The sequence below is a fragment of the Fukomys damarensis genome, unplaced genomic scaffold (genome assembly GCF_012274545.1).
Source record: "Fukomys damarensis isolate Sample0158 unplaced genomic scaffold, DMR_v1.0_HiC HiC_scaffold_19, whole genome shotgun sequence".
Classification (NCBI taxonomy): domain Eukaryota; kingdom Metazoa; phylum Chordata; class Mammalia; order Rodentia; family Bathyergidae; genus Fukomys; species Fukomys damarensis.
The window spans coordinates 28,915,367-28,936,018 of NW_022900931.1; the positions used below are offsets into that span (position 1 = coordinate 28,915,367).

Consider the following 20,652-nt stretch of genomic DNA (forward strand, 5'->3'; position numbering starts at 1 on the left):
TGACCTTGCATTCCACCAAGTCTTACTTTTATCTTCATCATTTGGGTTTCTTGTTCTGGATCTTTCTATAGTTGTGTGGGTAGAATATTCTTTATAAATCAGACAAACAGCTTTAGTAGGTTCCACGGGAGGGGATGGAAATTAACTGGGAAGCATTTCTATGGAGTCTTTGACCACTTCTTTCTCATAAGAGTACATGGAGTGGCTGAAGTTGTTTGAGGGTACCCAGGAAGAAGCAGGATCTTCAGAACTTTTTCTTGCACAAGGCTGAGCTACCTAGCACCCTGGGAACAGGGACCAGGACTTTCTAATGGGGTATTTTTTGAGACATGCATCACTGTTAGCCTTCTGTACTTCACAGTGTACCTTAAAGTTTCAAAAAGCTTATGACATACGGAAAACTTTCTTAAATTTATTTGACCTACAAATTGGGCGTAATTGTGGGCAGCTCTACTGATGGAAGTACTATTTATTATTTAGTATACCCCTTTCCTCAAAAGTTTCATGTTATCAGAAACCACCAACTCTAGAAAATTTTAATCCTAGAGCTTGTTGGGCTGTGTAAAATGCTACTGGATATTAAAAATGGCACTGTAAAGACCTATACAAAATGAAGCCTCAGACCTGGAATTGTGACATCTGGAAAACAACAAATTAGTGAAGAAAGATTTCTGGAAATTCAGAAAGAGCCGACAGGAAAATTAGAAACCACAGAAAAATGGTGGAAACTGAACACAACACAGGGAGGAATGAAGCAGTTTGAAATTCCCATGGTTATGGTAAACTACAAAAACAGTGTGGGATTTTACTCTGAAAGTTAACACCTTCTTCATGGCAGGCTGGAGTTGAAGAAATCCAGTGTGGTTGGTGCCTGCCATATTTGAGCATTTAATCAGGAAACATATTGGGAAGGGGTTAAGAGACTGAGCAGCAGAAGCTAGGCCTGGTAGCACATGCCTGTAATTCCTGCACTTAGGAGGCTCAGGTGAGATTACCGCAAATTTAAGGCCAATTTGAACTGCATAGTGAAACCGTATCTTAAAAAAAAAAAAAAAAAAAAAGCTTCAGTGTGTCTAGGGGAAGGCCACAAGAGTCATGGAGAGTGTGAAGGCTAGACACATGCCCTGAGAAGTTTAAGCCCTGCCCATGTCCAATTTGAGAAGCCAGGCTGGTTTTATGTGGGTTTTGGAAAGGGTTAGGTCTGAAAGTGCTGGCATTAATTGGACTGTTTGATGTCTAACCTGCTATCTACATCCAGCACAAAATTAGGTGGTCTATTTGCTTTCCCCATCTGCAAACATTATCAGGGGTATGCCTCAACCTGGATAGGTGACAGTCTGAGGTATATGGACAGTGCGGCCTCTTGAACAGGCAGGGGTTGGGGGAGGGATGCATCTCATACATCTATAGGCTGTAGAGCTAGGCAAATAAAGCAGTGACTTGAAGCACCCAGGACATGGAAACTGGGAACAGCTGGGTGAACACAGTGCAGGGCAGACACCATTGATCAGCCACACCCAGCAGGAAAAGTAGGGCAGGACTCATCATTCACACTTAAAAATGTGAGCCTGGAGACTAATGATTCACTTATTCCCTCATCCATTATCTGTAGATTCCAATACTGCAGATCTTGGAAAGAAACCACTCATTCAAAAACACAAAGGAATTTTTTGTATTCATCTCTCTTGTTTTGTGGGGTGTTTGGGTTATTTTTCTTTTCATCTTTTTTTCTTTTGTAGCTTTTATCTATTTTTATTTTTTGAGACAGGGTCTCCCTATGTAGTTGAGACTGACATGGAACTCACTATGTGGCCCAGGATGGTCTCGAACTCACAGCGATCCTCCTGCCTCAGCCTCCCAAGAGCTGGGATTACAGGAGTGTGCCAACATGCCCGGCTCTTTGTTTATTCCTTAATAGGATTTTTTATTTTACTTTTCTCTCATTTCCCTTTATTCTTCAAATTTTACTTGTTTTCCTTTTCCCCACCTGCTTAATTTTTATTAGTATTACTATTAAACTGTGTTAATCTTTAGGTATTTAGTTAACTCTGCTATTGTTGTTGAATTCTATTATATTTCTTTTTTTTCCCTGGTACCAGGGATCAAACTCAGGACCTTGCGCTTTTGAGGCAGATATGGTATCACTGAGCTAAATCCCTGAATTCTATTATAAATGGTGGCATAGTTGCTACATTTAGTAGATATTTTCTGTATGTCAATGTTTGCTTTGTCTTTGTGTCTATATTATCATTGTAGATCTTTTTTACTGTTGGGGTGGTTCAGTGATAGCTTTTATTGGTTCTTACGGTAGGTATGTCAATATCCAGTTTGTTCTTGATTCTATTATTATTGCTGATTCATTATCACTGGCAAGGTAGCATAGCTGTTGGAATTGATTGGTTTTTACTGTATACCAGTATCTGGATTGTCTTTGTGTTATCAGTAATACTGTGTGGTTCATTTCCAGAGAACTACTGCTGAGACAATTACACTGTACCCTCCCCTTCCCAAATTAATGGAGGTGGTTGGATCTTAGGACAGAGAAAAAGGGTCTATATTTAACCACACTTAGATTGTATCACTGGAAAACAGACACTAAAGAGATCTCCATACTAGTCATACTAGCAATAAAATCTACTTTAATTAATCTGCAACCTTTGGCACAATAAACCATGGAAAAGGGGAGGCCTCCAAAAACTGATCCCTAGGCACAGATAGAGAGAAAATCAAAAGCCAAACAGCTGAATTATACAAAATGATAAAAGAAAAACAAAAACAAAAATAAAACAAAGCAACACAACAACAAACCCCCCCAAAATAGATCAATAAGTTGCTCAGTGAGCTCGACAGTGATATAACTAAATAGATAATACACTTAACAAAATAATCAATGACTTTACAGAAGACACTAATAAAAAGCTAGCTGGACTAAATAAAACAATACAACATGAATGACTGGTTAAAGAATTAAAAGCCCACGAAAAGCTGCCTGCCTCACAAGCTCAAGTTCCTGAGTTCAATACCCAGTACCAAAATGAAACAAAACAAAAAACAAAAAAGAGTCCATGAAAAGGTACAAAACAGAAATACAGGAAGATAAAAAACTTTATGGAAGTATGGACAACAGAAGTAACCTCTATGAGGTCAAAGTGACAGATCTAGAAGATAGGTCTGATTAATGCTTGAGACCATATACTCAGAGATACATTAAAAACGAGAGACTACTGGGCTGGGGATTTAGCTCAGTGGTGCTACCACCTGCCTCACAAGCCAAGGATCAGTACCAAACAAGAACAACAACAACAACAACGACAACAACAACAAAAGAGACTATTCAAACAGAATTAGTGAAAAATTAGAAGACAGCATGAATGGCACAAAAAAATCTCTGTTTAGAAATATATTCAAAAACTTTCAAACTATAGAGAAATAATTTAATTATAGATAAGTGAAGCATATAGAGCCCCAAAAGCCATGGTCAAAACAAACTTTTCCATGACACATCACAGTAAAAATTTCAGAAGTCCAACACAATGACAGAATCTTAAAAGCTGTTAGGAAAAGCAATAAATCATTTATAAAGATAAATACACCAGGATTATAACAGACAACACAAACCTTTAAAAAGGATAGCTTAGAGTGAAGTGTTGCAAGTCTTAAAAGAAAACAACTTCAAAATCAGACTAATATATACTGCAGAACTACCTTTCAAAATTGATGGAGAACTAAGTTCTTTACATAAAAAAGAGCAAGTTTAGAAACTCATGACCACCAAACCAGCCCTCAAAAAAACAAAACAAAACTACAAAAGAACTCCAGGATACCCTAGAAAGACACAATAAAGCCAATGTGCTAAAATGTCCAGTGGAATGAATATATCTGGTTGGGTGACCAGTTAAGCAGAATGGGGTGGGGGGAGTAATAATTAACAGGAAAATAATGAAAAGGCAGGAATAACTCAATACTTTTCATTAATAACTCTCAATGTGAATGGTCTCAACTACCTAATCAAAAGACACAGAAAGACTGGCAGACTGGATTAAAAAATAAAAACCCCAATGGTATGCTCTATACAAGAAATACATTTACTTCAAAAAGAAATTCACAAGACTAAAATCAAAATATGGAAAGCAGTAGTTGAGGAAATGAGAGCCTAAGAACACGTAGGAGTAGCTAGCTATCATTTTTAGATCAAGCAGACTTGAAGCCAAATCTGATTAGAAGAGGCAAAGAAAGCCACAACATACAAAATGGTTAAAACAAATCAACAGGAAGAGCTTAAAATTATATATACAACTACTTAAAAACTAGTGAACATAAAAGACCAGCTAAACATCAACACAATTATAGTGGATGATCTCAGTATCTCACAGTCACCAACAGATCAATGACACACAAACAAAGGAAATTAACAAAAGGTATCAGAATTGAGCCACACTTTTAAACAAATGGACTTAATAGATATCTATAGAAATGGACCAACAGAACACACATTCTTCTTAGCAGCACATGGAACCTTCTCCAAGAGACCACATCCTAGCTCACAAAGCATGCTTAAGTAAATACAAATGCTTAAGTAAATACAAAATAAATTGAAGTTATCTCATGCATTTGAGTTCATAATAAACTTATATTAGAAATCAATGGTAAAAAGGGCCAGGGATGTAGCTCAGTGGTGTCGTGCCTGCCTGGCAAGTCCAAGGTCCTGAGTTTGATCCCTGGTACCAAGGGAAAAAAATCAGTGGTAAAAGAAACCACAGATATTATGCATACACATGGAGATTAAGCAATATACTCTTGAATAATCAATGAATTGTTGAAGAAATCAATAAAGAAAACAGTTCCTAGAATTAAATGCCAATACAACATACCAGAATCTATGAGACATAATGAAAGTTGTCCTAATAAGAAAGTTTACTGCTGTGAATGACCACCTAAAGAAACAGCCCAAGTACCCTAATGATGCATCTCAAGGTCCTAGAAAAACAATCCAGATCCAAAGCTATACAAGGAACAAAATTAGATCAGAGCAGATATTATAATGATTAAGAATAAAAAACACAAAGAAGCAATGAATGGAAAAATGGGTTCTTCAGAATTATAAAATAGGCAACCAATTCTACACAAAAAGTTTAGAAAGCATCCCCGTGAATGCAATTACAAATTAAAAAGGTGAATCACAATGGACACCATTGAAATCCAGAGGATGATTAGTAACTACTTCAAAAATCTCTAATAAATTGGAGAACCCCGAAGAAATAAATTCCTATATACATGAATTATCAAAATGGAATCCAAAAGAAATAAAAACCCTGAACAGTCAAACAACAAGCAAGGAAATAGAGGCAATAATAAAAAAACCTACCAACTATGAAAAGCCCAGGATCCAATGAATTCACCACTGAATTCTGTAAGAATTACTGAAAGATCTATCGTCCGTAATCCTCAAACACTTTTAATAAAATTGAAAGGGGGCCAGGGACTTAGCTCACCTGTGCAGCACCTGCCTGGCAAGTATGAGGCCCTGGGTTCGATTCCCAGTACCAAAATAAATAAATTGAAAGGGAAAGGGTACTTTCAAACTAATTCCTGGAAGTTAGCACTACCTTGATTCCAAAACTAGACAAGGACTCAACTAAAAAAGAAAACTGTAGGCCAATCTCTTTAAAGAACATAGACACAAACATCCTCAAAAACTTACTGGCAAACAGCATGTAACAAACATTAACAAGATCATACATCATGACCGAGTGTCTTAGTTACTTTTCTCATTGCTGAGATAAAATACCCAACACCCAAAGTTAAAGGTGGAAAGGTTATTTAGCTCACAGTTGTAGAGGTTTTAGTCCATAATAGGCTGGCTCCATTGCAGGATGGTATGGCAGACAGGCACTGCAGAGAAGAAACAGTTCATGGCAGGCAGAAGGTAGAAAAGCAAGCAAGAGAAAACAAGCCTATTTCTTTCCCTTATATTGTATCCAGGAAACTGGGATTAGGGTGGTGGCAAACCAATCAGTAGAATGATTTAGTAATCACCCACCCTGGCATTGCACCATGAATCAATCACACACTCTAGATTCAGCCACCACTGAAAAAACCCTATGACAGCATAAGGCTTTGGGGGGACATCTAGACACAAGATGTAACACCAAGTATGTGTTCTCTCAAGGCTGCAAAGGCGGTTCAACATACCTGAATCAATAAATGTAATATATTACATAAACAGAATAAGGAAAACACATGATCATCTCAATAGATGCAGAAAAAGCCTTTGACAAAATCTGACATTTATTTATGATAAAAACCCTGAAGATAGGTATAGAAGTACCTTATTTCAATCTGATGAAAGCTACTCATGACAAACCTACTGCCAGTATCATATTAAATGGGGGGAAATAGAGAGCTTTTCTTCTAAAATTATGAACAAGAGAAGGATGTCCACTATTATTGTTCCTGTTTAACATAGTATTTGATATTTTAGCCAGAATTATCAGGCAAGGGAATTTTAAAAGAAGAATATGTAGAGGAAAGCAAGAAGTTAAACTATATTCTCAGGTAACATGATCCTTTACATAGAAGATCCAAGAAAATTCCACTGAAAGACACCAAGAATAAGCCAAGTTTAGCTATGCAGCAGAATACATTATTGACACAAAAAATAGTGTTCCTGTACACCAATAATGAACTTACTAAGAAGGAAATTAGGAAAATAATACCATTACAATAGCTTCAAGAAATATTACATACTTAAGAATTAACCTAACTAAAGTGAAAGCATTTTACAATGAAAACTACAGTACTCTGAAAAAATAAATCAAAGAGAACATTAGAAAATGGAAAGATATTCCCTGTTCTTGGATAAGCAGAACCAACATTGTCAAAATAGCCATACCTCTGAAATTGTTAGATTTAATGCAATCTCAGTCAAAATACCAACAGCTTTCTTCACAAAACTAGAAAAACAACCCTAAAGTTCATATGGAACCAGAAGAGAACCAGAACAGCAGAAGAAATTCTGGGCAATAAGAGCAATGCTGGAGGCATCACAATCCTGGATTTCAAGTTATATCACAAAGCTAGAGTGATAGAAACAGCATAGTACCAGCTCAAAAACAGACTTGTGGACCAATGAAACAGAAAAGAGAATGCATAAACAACCCCAAGCACATTCAGCCATCTAAGGAAAGATCAATTGTTTAATCAATGGTACTGGGAAAACTGGCTGTACACATGTAGAAGACTGAATCTTGACCCATTTCTTTTTTCTTTTTGGTACCAGGGATCAAACTCAGGGCCTTGTGCTTGTGAGGCAGGCGGTGGAACCACTAAGCCAACCCCTGGCCCCTAGACCCATTTCTATCACCATGTACTAAACTAAAAACATCAAAGATCTAAATGTCAAGAAAAAAAAAATCTTCTGCAATATATTTAGGTGAAATTCTTGAAGACAATGGCATAGGCAAGAACTTCTGGGTCAGAATACCAACTGCACGAGAAATAACAAAACTCAACAAATAAGACTACATCAAACTAAAAAGCTTCTGGACAGCAAAGGAAACCAATAGAGAGAACAGACAAGCTACAGAATGTCAAAAATTTCTTTCAGCTACTCCTTGGACAGAAGATGAATATGAATATATGAATAGAGAATATATGGGTAGAGGAGAATATATGAAGAACTAAAAAAAAGAAATCAGGACCCCCCAATAAAAGACCCAATCAATATAGTGAGCAACTGACATGGAAACCTCTGAGAATAAGTATAAATGAGCAATAGAGAAAATTATCCCTATCTTTGGCCGTGAGAGAAATGCAAACACTGAGATTCCATCTTACTCCAGAAAGAATGACTATCATTTTAAAATCAAATAGTAACAAATGGTGGCAAGGCTCTGGGGAAAAAGGTACCCTTCTACATTGTTGGTGGTAATGTAAAGTAGTACAGCCACTGTGGAAGTCAGTATGAAGTAAAATTCCTGAAAAAACAAGAAATTCTGTTAGGTTCAGCCAATCCTCTTGTAGGTATGCTTTTTGTTTTGGTATTGGCGATTGAACTCTGGTCCTTGCGCTTGTGAGGAAGGTGGCAGAACCACTAAGCTAAATACCTAGCCCTTCTAGGTTTGTTCTTGGAAGAGTTAAAATATCCTATTGCAGTGCTCCACACATAACCACTTTTATATCAGCACATCTCATAATAGCCAAATCTTTGAAGCAACCTCTATGTTCAGTAGATGAATGGATAAAGAAAATGGGTATTGGGCTGGGGATTTAGCTCAGTGGTTCCGCTGTCTACCTCACAAGTGCAAGGTCCTGAGTTTGATCCCTTGTTAAAAAAAATGGGTATTTATATAAATGGGAGTAGTACTCAGCTGTAACAGATAAAAATGAGTCATTTGTAGGAGATGGAAGCACTATGAAATATTTAAGTGAACATACAAGCTTAAATTTCACATGATTTTTCTTATATAAGAAACCCAAAAGCCGGGCGTGGTGGCTCACACCTGTAATCCCAGCACTCTGGAGGCTGAGGCAGGAGGATCAGTGAGTTCAAGATCAGCCTGGGTTACATAGTGAGTTCCAGGTCAGTCTCAGCTACATAGTGAGACTCGTCTCAAAAAAACCAAAAAAAGAAACCCAAAGTATAATTTAAAGAGCAAAATAAAATAGGAAACAAGGAGATAGATTGTTTTTGCAAATAGGAGGGCCCAAGAGATGGAAATAGGGGGTATAGGCAGAAGGGAAAGTAAAAAGATCTATGATGTATTATGTACATGTACTCTCTATGAATATAATAATATACACTGTAAAATGTTCTAATTAAAAAAAAAAGCAAAAAATAAAAAGACACTCTTGCAGGATGAGTAGTGCCCACTATCATTTAAACCCATATGAAGAAGTGGACTTAAAATGCCAAAGGTGAAAAAGGATTTTTGATAGTAATTGCCTAATACATGGACTAAACGCGAATGAATCATTCACTTTGACATAGTTGCTCCACCTAGAGGGGGCCAGTAACCAGTTTATGTTTGATACTTTTAATTTGTAGGAGCCTGAAGATCCTAAAAAAAACGCTCATCTTAGAAGTGGGTGATAGGGTATGGGGTGGTCCTCTCCTAGAACTGGATCCCAGATTTATGAAGGCATTGCCTTTCCTTGATTGTCCCCCACAATGATTTGGGGACATTTCATTCTACTTTCTCTCTCAAACTGGTATGACTTTTTCTTGCCAGGAAGGCGTAGTGCCACTGAGCTAAGTCCCTGGCACTCAAATTGGTACGACTTCACAGTTGTGAGATATTTGGTGCATTCATATGTCAAACAGCTGATAAAGTGTAGCCATAAATCCTATCAAATTGTGTTGGCTTTACTTAGCACTGCCCTCAGCTCATCGCTGTTTTAATGAAGCATTATGAAATTTTGAGGTGTTCTGCATTTGGAGGAAAAATCCATCAAGATAGAAGAAACAAAACAGGAGTTTCCACTGTTGCCTATTTTCCAGTCATGATTTTCCTTAAAAAATTAGTTTTTAGCTGATTTAGCTCAGTGGTTCACCGCCTGCCTCACAAGCGCAAGGTCCCAAGTTTGATCTCCAGTATACCCCCCACCACAAAAGTTTTTACTAGTCCTAATTATTTTTTATTTTCCAATTGAAATAGGATAATGCACAATTTAGTAGGGTAGAGTAACTGGTATAAAAGGTATCAGGTGTACTGATGACGCCTTGCAGATCTTGCCAGTCATCATTAAAGATTCTGGTCTTCAGCCTACATGGAATGGAAGGCATCGAAATGGTGGAGGGCCAGGTGTGGTGGTGCACCCCTGTATCCCAGCACTCGGGAGGCTGAGGCAGGAGGATCGCCATGAGTTTGAGACCAACCTGGGCTACATAGTGAGTTCCAGTTCAGTCTCAACTACATAGAACCTGTCTCAAAACAAACAAACAAGCAAACAAAAACAAAAAAAGAAATGGTGGAGCGATGGGACTCAGATGCAGGGTGATATATAGGTGGAAGATGTAGAATAGGAGCCTTTTTGTTGGAAGAACAGGTCAGAATTGCATGATGTTGGGGAAGAGGTTGGAGATACATGGGAGATAAAATTTATAGAATTTGAGTAGCAGTAAGACAAGATAAACCCTGTATTTTTTTCTTTTTCAGAAGGAAACCTTTTATAAATGTGAGTACAGCTAACAGCACTGGATGCTACTAGTTTTCCTTAGTCAAACACATTCTCTGCTTAAAAAGATTTAAATGTTGCTGAGAAAGGTACAGCCATCTAGAAACAAAGTTAAACAGTGACCCAGACAGAGCTGAGTATGTGGTTGTATTGAAGTTTTAGCCTTAATAAAATAACTTTTAAATCATGTTCATAAGACAGTTTTAATGTTAGTGTAAAGTAAGATATTTATCATCAGTGTTCTACAAAAGTTTTGAATTCTTAGAATCTTATAGAAGAAGCCTTCGTGCTGGACAGGGTCTTAGGAGTGCTTTCAATCCATCTGTTTTTGCCCACTGTAGTCTGGACTAGTTTAGAGAACTCACCTTCTAAGAAGGCAGACCTTTCCATTTTAATTTCTCAGCTTGAATTTCCTAACCTATAAAATGGGGGTAATGTCTCTTGTAGGGATGATTGACAGATTAACCCACAAAACATTCTTCCTAAGTGCTAGGATTATAAGTGACTAAAAAGGGTCAGCTACTATCACTGGTTATGGGGACAAAAGCCCAATTTTGAAACACCCAAAGGTTCTAAACATAAGACACGCACAGGACTGTAATTTAAACCTAGCAATAAAGCAAGCAGGACTCATAGATCTATAACACTAAAATTGTAGTCCTGGCTCCAGCAACAGCTACATTGTCGGTGAGACATTTTCCACACAGAAATCTATCTTTCACAATGTAAGTATGAAGAAGGTTGGCCTGACCAACCTGGGCCCCCTGGCTCCTCCCAGGGCCCCCATGTGGCTCTGCTGTAGGAGTCACGGGTCAAAGCATGATTAGAAAAGCAGTACAAGTGTTTTTCTTGGTGCTGCTGAAAAGGAAGGGAGGTGTGGCCAGTGCTCTTCACTTAAGTCATGTAAGAGTTATCTGACACAAAGCAGTCAGCTACACCAGTTTTTACACCTCATTAAGGAACTAAAGAGTCACATGTGGCGGCATATGCCAATGATCTTAGGCTGAGGCAGGAAGATTGGTGATTCAGCAAAACTTTGTCTCAAAATAAAAGGGCATGTAGCTCATTGTTCTGGTTTTAATCCCTAGCTGAAGAGGGAAAAAGAAAAAAAAAAAGAAAAATTCAAGAAAGCACAAACATGCCTCTACCAAATGAGTAAGGGAGAAGTGTGAATCTAACCTCAGAATAAATGTGCATGGCCCCAGCCTTCTACATGTTCACACCTTTTCTTAGGTGTAGAGAAGAAAATCAGAGGTAGTAAGAGTGAGTCTACAGCACAATCCCAACTGCAGCCTGCGTGGGGGTCAATGGGCCAAGCAAGGGGGCTGCTCCCTCACATGATTGCAATTATATCACATGCTGCACCTACATAAACTGGACAGGGGCTAGGAAAGTGACCCATAAATCTGCTCCTACCCAGTATACTCATCATACCCACCCTCCAAAGCTGAACACAAAGGGTTGCCTGACATCCAGATAGGTTTTGTCGTTTCCACTTTATTGCTCAAGCATGGGACTTGAGGCGCGCCTGGACCTTCAGCAACATGCAAAGAGGCTGGGGGTGGGGTTACAACCTGGGCAAGAAAAAAATCTGACAGGAGGGGAAATACTGGAAGGGAGGACAAGGGTGGCCACCAAGACACCAGAAGATATATCACTCACACCACCTGGGGTGTAGAAGGGAACAGAAAGGTAAATGGGCAGAGCAGTGGTTTTTCCCGTGCCCCTAGCACCGCAGGGAGGCCACATGTTTGCAAATGTACTAGAGAAGGGAAGGATGAAGATAACGGCTGCCTTGGACTTTCCCTCTATGCCCCAGTCTCACATCAAATTCCATCCCTGCCACCTGCCACCTGCTCCCTTCTACCACTTAAAAAATGGACTTAACAGAGGGAGCAAAATAAATAAACATTCTCATCAATATGTGAGGATGGACCTATGTTCATGGATAACAGGGGAAGAGGTGGTGATACCACCTCAAATTATCCATCTCAACACCCCCACCTTTCCCCCTCAAAGCCATCATCCAACCAGATAGAAAAATAAATTCTACTTCACTCAAAATTCTTCAGTTTTTACAAAACTAACAGGGTACAGTAGGGAAGCAGGCAGCTGCATGGAGTAGGGCTGGGAAGGCTATGCTTCTGTCTCCACCTGAGGCTGGGTCCCTGAAACACCGTTCTTCTGTTCATCCTTCATTTCTGTGTCAGTGTGATGGTCTCCTGTGGCTACCTCTGCCTTGGCCTGTAAGGATGAGGAAGAGGAAGGTGCTGAATTCCCAAGTGAAAACCATATTCAATTTCTAACAGAACTGCACAAACTTTACAATTCTTCTAGAACTGTCCTTAAGACATAGCTGGTATAATCGAATTGTGAATTTATAAGGTCATTCATTTACAATACTGTTTAGAACTATGCTCATCCATCATGGCAATATCTATTACATATGACTGGTTCCATTCAATGTTTTGATGCAAGGTCTCACTGTAACACAAGTGACCTCAAACTCACTATGCAACCCAGACTGCTTCAAAACTCGTAATCCTATTTCAGCCTCCTGAGTGCTGGAATTATAGGCATGTGCCATCTTTAAATCTGTTTTAAGTGTAACACATATATTGGATTTTAAAGATTTATTCTAAAAAACACACAAATACTGGGCAGACGATTTAACTCAGTAGTTCCACTGCGTGCCTTGCAAGAGCAATGTCCTGAGTTTGATCCCTGGTACCAAAAAAAAAACCAAAAACTGAAAAACAAAACAAAACAAAAAACCAAAAAAAAAAAAAACACCACACACAAACATAATTATTTTTTTTGGCAGTACTTGGGGTTGAACCCAGGGCCTTTGCACTGAGGTCTATACATCTCCACCCCACCCACATGCTTTTTTTTTTTCCTTTTGAGTCATGGTCTTGCTAAGTCATGCCGGTTGGCTCGAACTTGAGATCCTCCTGCCAGATTCTCAGAGTACTGGGATTGTAGGTGTGTGCCACCATGCCCAGCTCATACTTCAAATTTTAAGAAATTACATATTGCAGCTGAGTGAGATGGTACACACATGTATTCTCCAGTACTGCTAAACACACCCACAGAAAATCAGTAACATTTGAGATATTTTAGACTTTTTAAAACGGAAATGTTATTAATCCTATCAATCTCTCTGTACCTTTTTAAACATGGTAAATACTAGAAATCTCAATAATATGTGGTTTGCATTTTATTTCTGTTGGACTATTTTGGTTTAGCATACTGAAACACCAAGAAATATAAATTGGTTAATAAGATATGCTATTCCCATCCAAGTACTAGCCAGGCCCAACTCTGCTTTAGCTCCTGAGATCAGATGAGATCAGGTGCGTTCTGGGTGGTATGGCCATACACAATATGCTATTTCCATATAGTGGAATACTACATAAACATAAGAGAATGTGAAAGTGCTTTTAAATATTCATGTAAAACAAGCTTCCAGTTATGTGAAAAATATGGGAATTAAAACATGTTGCCCTAAAAGTCACATGAACTTGTCTATCTTGTGTATGAAAGCATTAGAATGGAATGACAATACTGGCACAGGATCATGTGCTTCAGAGACAGGAACACTATTTTTACTACATATACCCTTTCCAGCACTTTTTGTGGTAAGGGGACTGAACTCAGGGCCTTCAAAATGAGCTACTTTTTCCATTTTTAATTTCGAGATGGGATATTGCTAAGTAAGTTCCCCAGGCTGGGATCAAACTTCCAATCCTCATGCCTCAGCCTCCTGGAAGGCTGGGATTACAGGTGTGTATTCCTAGCTTTACATGAATGTATTACCTACCCCCACACACTAGAATGTGATGGGAGTGCATGCTTGAGGACCTGAGTTCAATTTCTAGACATTTTCCTGTCAAGCATTTGGAGCCCTTTATTTTTTTTTTCTTTTATTGATTTCATTGGTACATTTTAGGTATACGTACAATTACATTCATTATTGGGATCTTGTACCTTTACATGACAGGTCTTGGTTCTCATTTTTTCCCCCTTGCTGAAGCCCTTTAAAGACTCTAGGCATGAAGCCAGGCAGGGTGGTGCATACCTGCAATCGCAGCACTTAGCAGGCTGAGGCAGGAAGTTCATGAGTTTGAGGCCAGCCTGGATTATACATCACTCAAGAGAAACAAAACAAAACAAAACAAAAAAAACCCAGGCACAGAAGAAAACAGAAAGAGCAGCCAACTCCTGATTTTAGGGTATGTGGATAGGTTCCAACCCTACTCTCAAAAGTACAATGGCTCCATCAAAAGTCCTTACTGAGGGAACACACACGTTACTGCTTTTGACAAGATAGTAACTAGTTTCCAGAATTGGCATAATTGGTCCATACCAGCTGGAGTAGGTCAAGAAACACCTTTTCTGTCCATTTCAGTCCTGCCCCATCAAATCCTTACCTTATTCTCCTTTTCAGCCAGTCTCTCAAACATGTTAGCATAGAGCTTCTTCTCCTGAGCAAGCTGCTTGCGGATCCTCTGCTGGCACACAGCCAGCTGGGTCTTGGCAGCTTTGTTGCTGGGGTAGAGCTGCAGGACCTTCTGGAAGTCAGCCCGTGCTAGGTCAAAGTCATTCACGGCCAGATGGGCCTCTCCTCGGCGGAAGAGACCCTTCTCATTATTGTTGTCCAGTTCTAGGGCCTGAGAATGCAGAACAAGACTTCAGGTCCTATAGCATACTTGGCCTTGGCAGGGTGCCAAAGGGACCCCTCAGCAGGATCAGAAATGGCTAGTATCAGTCCAAAATGAGGCTTGGGGAATTAAATGCAAAAGATCCATGTCTAGGAGGAACTCAGTTTGCCCAAGAACGGGAAGGTGCCATTATTTTGGATAAAAGGACCTCTGCTATTTCTAAGAAAAGCAGCAGCCTAGAACCAGGACAGGAAAACTCTAGTTCTTTCTACCTGGTATTTGCTTCTACTTCTGTGCCAACTGCCCCCCACCACAAACTCAAAGAGCTTGCTATGGCATCTTGTGACTCTGTGGTCTCTATGATCTCCAATCTCCTACCAATATACCCCACTATTTCCACACTGGTAACCAAGAGCAAGACTCAGACACTGGCAGCTCACCTAGCTCTGCTTGTGAGCGTTACCTGTGTGCCCTCTACTGGGACCTCACCTTGTTACAATTTTCAATGGCAGCTGAGAAGGCCTGCAGCTTCAGATGACACATGGCCAGGTTCAGGTGGGAGGCCAGTCGAAGGGCCTGGGCTTTCTGTGCTTCCTCATTAGAAAAACTTGATTCGTACTCCAGCCAGGAAACAATCTTCTTGTACTGCAGTAAAGCCTGCTTGTACTTGCCTTCCTAGAATGGGAGGCAGTTTTAGGTGCCTAGCACGGGCTCAGTGGCATTAGTAAACAGTGAGTGACCTATGGGCATAAGACTCCTTGTCTACTGCTCTCCCTGTTAAGATCAGTGGGCTCAGTCAGATATACTAGGTGAAAACTGCAGGGAAAACGTGGGCCCACAGCAGCCTTTACTGGGGGTATCCTGAGTGTGACTGTTGGCTCACCTTGAAGTACACAGTGCCCTGCTCTTTCACTATGGTGCTCTGCTCCAGCTTCTCCTCGGAATTCATCTCCCAAGACTCCTTAGCCTGCCATACCCCAGGGGTGAGACAAAAAGATTAATGCCCCTATAATCACCAGTAGGACAGAACTGAATCCAGTGAAAGAAAGCCTTCAACAAACCTACCTTCTCAAAATTCTTTAGGTGTATTTCATATCTCAGCTCAGCATTTGGTGGGATTTGGAACTTCTCCTTGCCAACACTGCCAAAACCATAGCTGCAGGGGTAAAAAAAAACCTTTAGGTCATGCTGGCAGCCCTTAACCTGCTCCAGGCTAAAAAAGCTTCCTGTTCATTTCCAGGAAAGAACCTTCCCATCTCTTAAGAATTGGTTCTTTTTAAAGCTGGAAAAAAAAAAAAAAAGAATTGGTTCTTAAAATGTTTCCTCTTTGGTAAAATCTACCCAAACCTCCTCACACAATTAGGGGGTTGTGACATTTTCTACATCCCTTTTTTTTTTTTTGAGACAGGGTCTCATTATGTAATTCAGACTGCACCGGAACTCACTAATGTAGCCCAGGCTGGTCTCGAACTTGCAGTGATCCTCCTGCCTCAGCCTCCCAAGTGCTGGGATTACAGGTGTGTGCCACCACGCCCAGCTTCTACATCTTTTCATAACTTTTTTTTTTTTTTTTTGGTACCGGGGATTGAACTCGGGTCTTGTGCTTGCAAGGCAGGCCACTGAACTGCTGAGCTAAATTCCCGGCTCTCACAACTCTTAATCACATGGTGATATGGTTACTAACTTAAGGGGTATCTCAATGAATAAGTCACTAGAAGGCAGGAATAATGTTCTGTTAGTTTTGAACCCCTACAATTTTCAGCAGCATGTCTGGCATATAGTAGGTGCGTCTTAATAGAAGGAATTAATCATTAAGTTGAAGACTTTCCTCAAGCTGTGGGAAGGCATTTCCTTCCAAGCCCAAGGAAACCAATATTCTGTGTTTTCCTTGTAACAGCATACTTTTTCATCTCCCGCCTTCTTTCAGTGAGAATGCCTCAACTCCTGAACCTGTTTCAGTCTGAAAAACTTCATAGCCCTCTCTTCCAACCTGAAGCCTCCATTATTGGAGAAATCTTGATGTGGGTATAAGACAAAGTCTAGGGGAGCAAATGCAAATGGCCAGTTTGCAACTCACCGTGGACACTGACCTTGGTCTGCTTACCTGGTTAGCAAAATGCTTATGGCTCACCTAGGCTTGAGGTATACAATAGAATGTTCTCCTTTCTCCATGCGCTGAATTGCCTTCTCTAGCCCACAGGGAAGATCCTGACTCTCCCCATCGCCAACCTCAAAGCGGAGCTCCCGCTGGTCAAAGAGCTGGTCCTTGTAGTACCCTTCCAGTGTGACTGGCATGAAAGAGAGGCAACATACCAGTGGTGTGAGGGCAGCACTCTAAGAAAGGATACTATCAGCCTACCTGCATCTCCCCATCACTTCTTATCCCACAATATCCCTGTCATGCTCTCAGACCTGGAGGGATGTTAAGAGAGTATGGCCCAACACCTCATTTTATGGATAAAATAAGAGAATCAGAAAAAAGGAAGTGACTTGCCCAAAGCCAACCAGGGCCTAAGTATAAATACCAGAATTCAAATCGAAGACTCTTCTCTCCACACCCTAGACCCTGCTGTCTCACCCTCCACAATAGCGCCATCATTGGGCCTGGAATAGCCTTCACCCCGAGTCTGTATTCTTCGGATGATTCCACCATCTTCATCTTCCGTCAGGTCCTCTCCCTTAAACTCAAACAACTCCACCTGTGGTACAATCATAAGGTGACCAATGCCTTCCTGCACTAACTCAGTAATTTCTTTCATCCAGGAGAGTCTCTAGTAACTGCTAGAATAGATCTGTCCATGGGACAGTCGCACTAGGAGTCAAGAGTGGCACCTCTGTCAAGTTCTTGAGAGCTTCCCTGGCACTTTTGCAGTGGCACCCAGGTCACGTGGACTTCAGCCAGCCTCAGAACAATCTATGTATTACTCTGGTCCATTTTACAAGGATACAGGAAGCCCAATCTGGTAGGCATCAGAAATGTCCTAGCATTCCTTAGCAGTCTTCCTGAATGCTCTCCAATACCCACTGCCTGGCTTACCATTTTCCAGACCTAAAAGCATCAGTGCCATGAATCTGTGATCTATGGGAAGGCATTGCTTCTTCCTGAGCCCTAGGGAACCAATAGCCTGTTTATTCTTTAAACAGCATGCTTTTTCTCTCCTGACTTCTTTCAGCAGAATTCCTTAATCCCTGACCCTGCTTCCATCTGGAAGGACTTCACAGTCCTCCCTTTAAACCCAAAGCCTCCATTACTGGCTGGATGCTTTCTGTCTGCAGCAGAGCCAGCTGCCTTCTCCAGCTCTTCTTCTTAAGCCAGGCCCTCAGCCTTGGCAACATTGTCTCCAAGAGGCAAGAAGGGCTGGAGGGCAGCCAGCTACTGGTTGAGATAAAGCCTGGCTCTATGCCTGGGTCTTTATGACTGGACACTCACCTCAAACACAAGTGTAGCGTTGGGGGGAATATTTGGAGGACTGCCTGCTGAACCATAAGCATACTCTGGTTTGCAGGTGATGCGGCACAGCTCCCCCACCTTCATGGTTGCCACAGCAATATCCCAAGCCTTGATGACCTCCCCTGCAGGTAGAGAAAAATAGCATCTCCCTAGCAGGGGTCAGATTCTGACCCCAAACTATGTCCCCAAAGAGTTACCATAATGCACCCATCAGGAAGCCAAACAACCTTTAGAAATGGGACTAGAAGACAAGAATCTTGCATCAAGTGCTATCAGGTCTCAGGACTCTAAAAAGATCACTTGACCTAGAATAAAGGAATTCAAGAAGACAGACTGTCCTTGAACAGTGAGATGCTGAGTTGATGAGAAAAGGGAGAAACAAATCAACAGAGTTACAGAACAGTAGTAGAAAGTCACAGAATGAGTAATTACTATGATACATCCCTCTTCGAACTTAGTGCTGCAAACATGACTTCTGCTTGTGATAATTTTCATCCACCTCAAGCCTATCCCACCAGCCTACCTTTTCCCATGCCTACCTTTTCCCAGGTCAAAGGAGAATTTATCCATGCGGTCCAGACTGGAGTCAAACTTTGTGCCATCTAATAGCCAGCCAGTGTAGTGGACAAAGACTCGGTCCCCAATCATGGGTGTCTCTGTGCCTGTACCCTCTCTCTTGATGACCTGGGAAGGAGGATAAAGTGAGTACCCAGGCACAAGTGCAGAACGGGGCTCCAAACTGCCTGCAAGCTTCCTAGAGGAACCTAATGGTTCTTGTCCACTCTCCCATGCCTCGCATAAGCAGATTCAAGGGACCAATCATCAGGTGACTCTGATATTACTTTTATGGCTAGGAATCACCTCACCCTTTTATGGTGCTGGGACTGAACCTAGGGCCACATGCATGCTAGGTAAGCACTATACCACTGTGCTACACCCTTAGCCCTTGTAAGTTCTTGAAAACAGGGTCTCATTAATACCCCGGCTAGCCTCAGATTTACAGTTCTTATGCCTCAGCTTCCCAGGTAGCTACATCCTGTCTCCTAGTCTTTCTTGAAGTGCACCAAGATTTTGAAAAACGCAGACAAAAGACCTGAGTTCAACTTTTTCTTTATAGCCTAGATAAACATTATAGTCTCTGGACCTTGACTGTGATGATAATGCCTATCTCCTGGAGTTTTTAAGACAAAAGTTAAGAAGAGTTGAATAAAAAGTTACGGTCATTAGCAGCAAAGGGGAATACATTTCTTCATTCCTCCTAAATGCCAGATCAGGGCATAGCTTAGAGAATGAGAAGAATGACAGGATTATGAACAATAAAGAGAACAGAACAAAACAGGGAAAAGGAAAAGCCCAGTTACAAATGAGCACAGAGATTCTTCATCAGGCCCTGGGTTCTGCTCAAGACATGACTTTTCCTGCCTGGTAGGGTGAATACTTTATTTCAGGATCAAAGTACTTCTCTGGGAAGAACAGGCTGTTTCTATTCTTCAGCATTTATTTAAAAGTAACCCCATAGGAGCCCCGGTGAGCATGTGGTTACCATCTAAGGGAAACCTTCCAAGACATAATAGACAAGATGCTCCCAGGAGTTAAAAGAGTAAAAGAGATGGGATGGAGAATCAAAGGAGAAATGACCCTTCCTGGAACCATAACCTTGGAGTAAACAACAAGCTGGACAGAGAAGAGGAAACCACATGCTTACAGGAGAGCAGCTGGGCTGGGGCCACAAGCACCTGAGGCAAAGCCAAACGCATTCCTGAACCAGGTGAAGTATGCCTGAGGTCTCTGGCTTTGTACAAGCCACACTCATGTGAGACTGCGTAGTGGCAAACCACAGGGAGGAACAATGGACGGGAGCGCTTGCAACGCGGGATAGGATTTCACCATCCTAACTCCTGGCAGAAACCTCCTCGAACTACAACCAGTAGTCCAGACCCGGGTCCAACAGCATCCCTCTCCTAGCTCCTCCAGCTAGCTGTAGTCAGGCGGTTACAGAGAAGAGGGCTCCAAAGCAAAGTGCTCCTTCCCGCCCAGCATCCTGAAGCCCTAACTCTGGAAGGCGGCGGAGTGGAGGCGTGGGTGGGTGGGGGAACTACAGGTCCCAGCATGCACCGCGGCAACTCCCAGCGGATGAGGGGCACAGTATGGCGGAGCCAGTGACCTCGCCGGATCCGGGCGGAGTGCTGCGGGATCTTTCTTTCTCTCGGTCAGGCCTGAGCGCCGAGAAGCACACAGGACACTGGGCCAAGAGACGTTCTCGGGAGCCGCTCACGTCCCAGCTAGAGTTCAAGTCCCAGGTGGGCGGCCTCGGGACTTCCCGGTGCGGCCTGATTGGGGCGGCGTCGCGCAGGACGGCCG

The 20,652-nt window shown here is 41.3% G+C and overlaps 1 protein-coding gene across 1 annotated transcript; it reads right to left on the minus strand.

The window, feature by feature from the left end:
* Nucleotides 1–11,653: 11,653 nt before the first annotated feature.
* Nucleotides 11,654–20,119, minus strand: Fkbp4 (FKBP prolyl isomerase 4). The gene is made up of 10 exons (XM_010611545.2): nt 19,997–20,119; nt 18,831–18,975; nt 18,271–18,413; nt 17,419–17,539; nt 16,972–17,128; nt 15,906–15,996; nt 15,724–15,807; nt 15,330–15,515; nt 14,610–14,849; nt 11,654–12,420 (listed from the first exon to the last, which is right to left on the minus strand). Exons 1-10 carry the CDS (start codon nt 20,102–20,104, stop codon nt 12,313–12,315), a joined length of 1,383 nt encoding a protein of 460 aa, XP_010609847.2. The 5' UTR covers nt 20,105–20,119; the 3' UTR covers nt 11,654–12,312.
* Between the last annotated feature and the right edge of the window lie 533 nt (nt 20,120–20,652).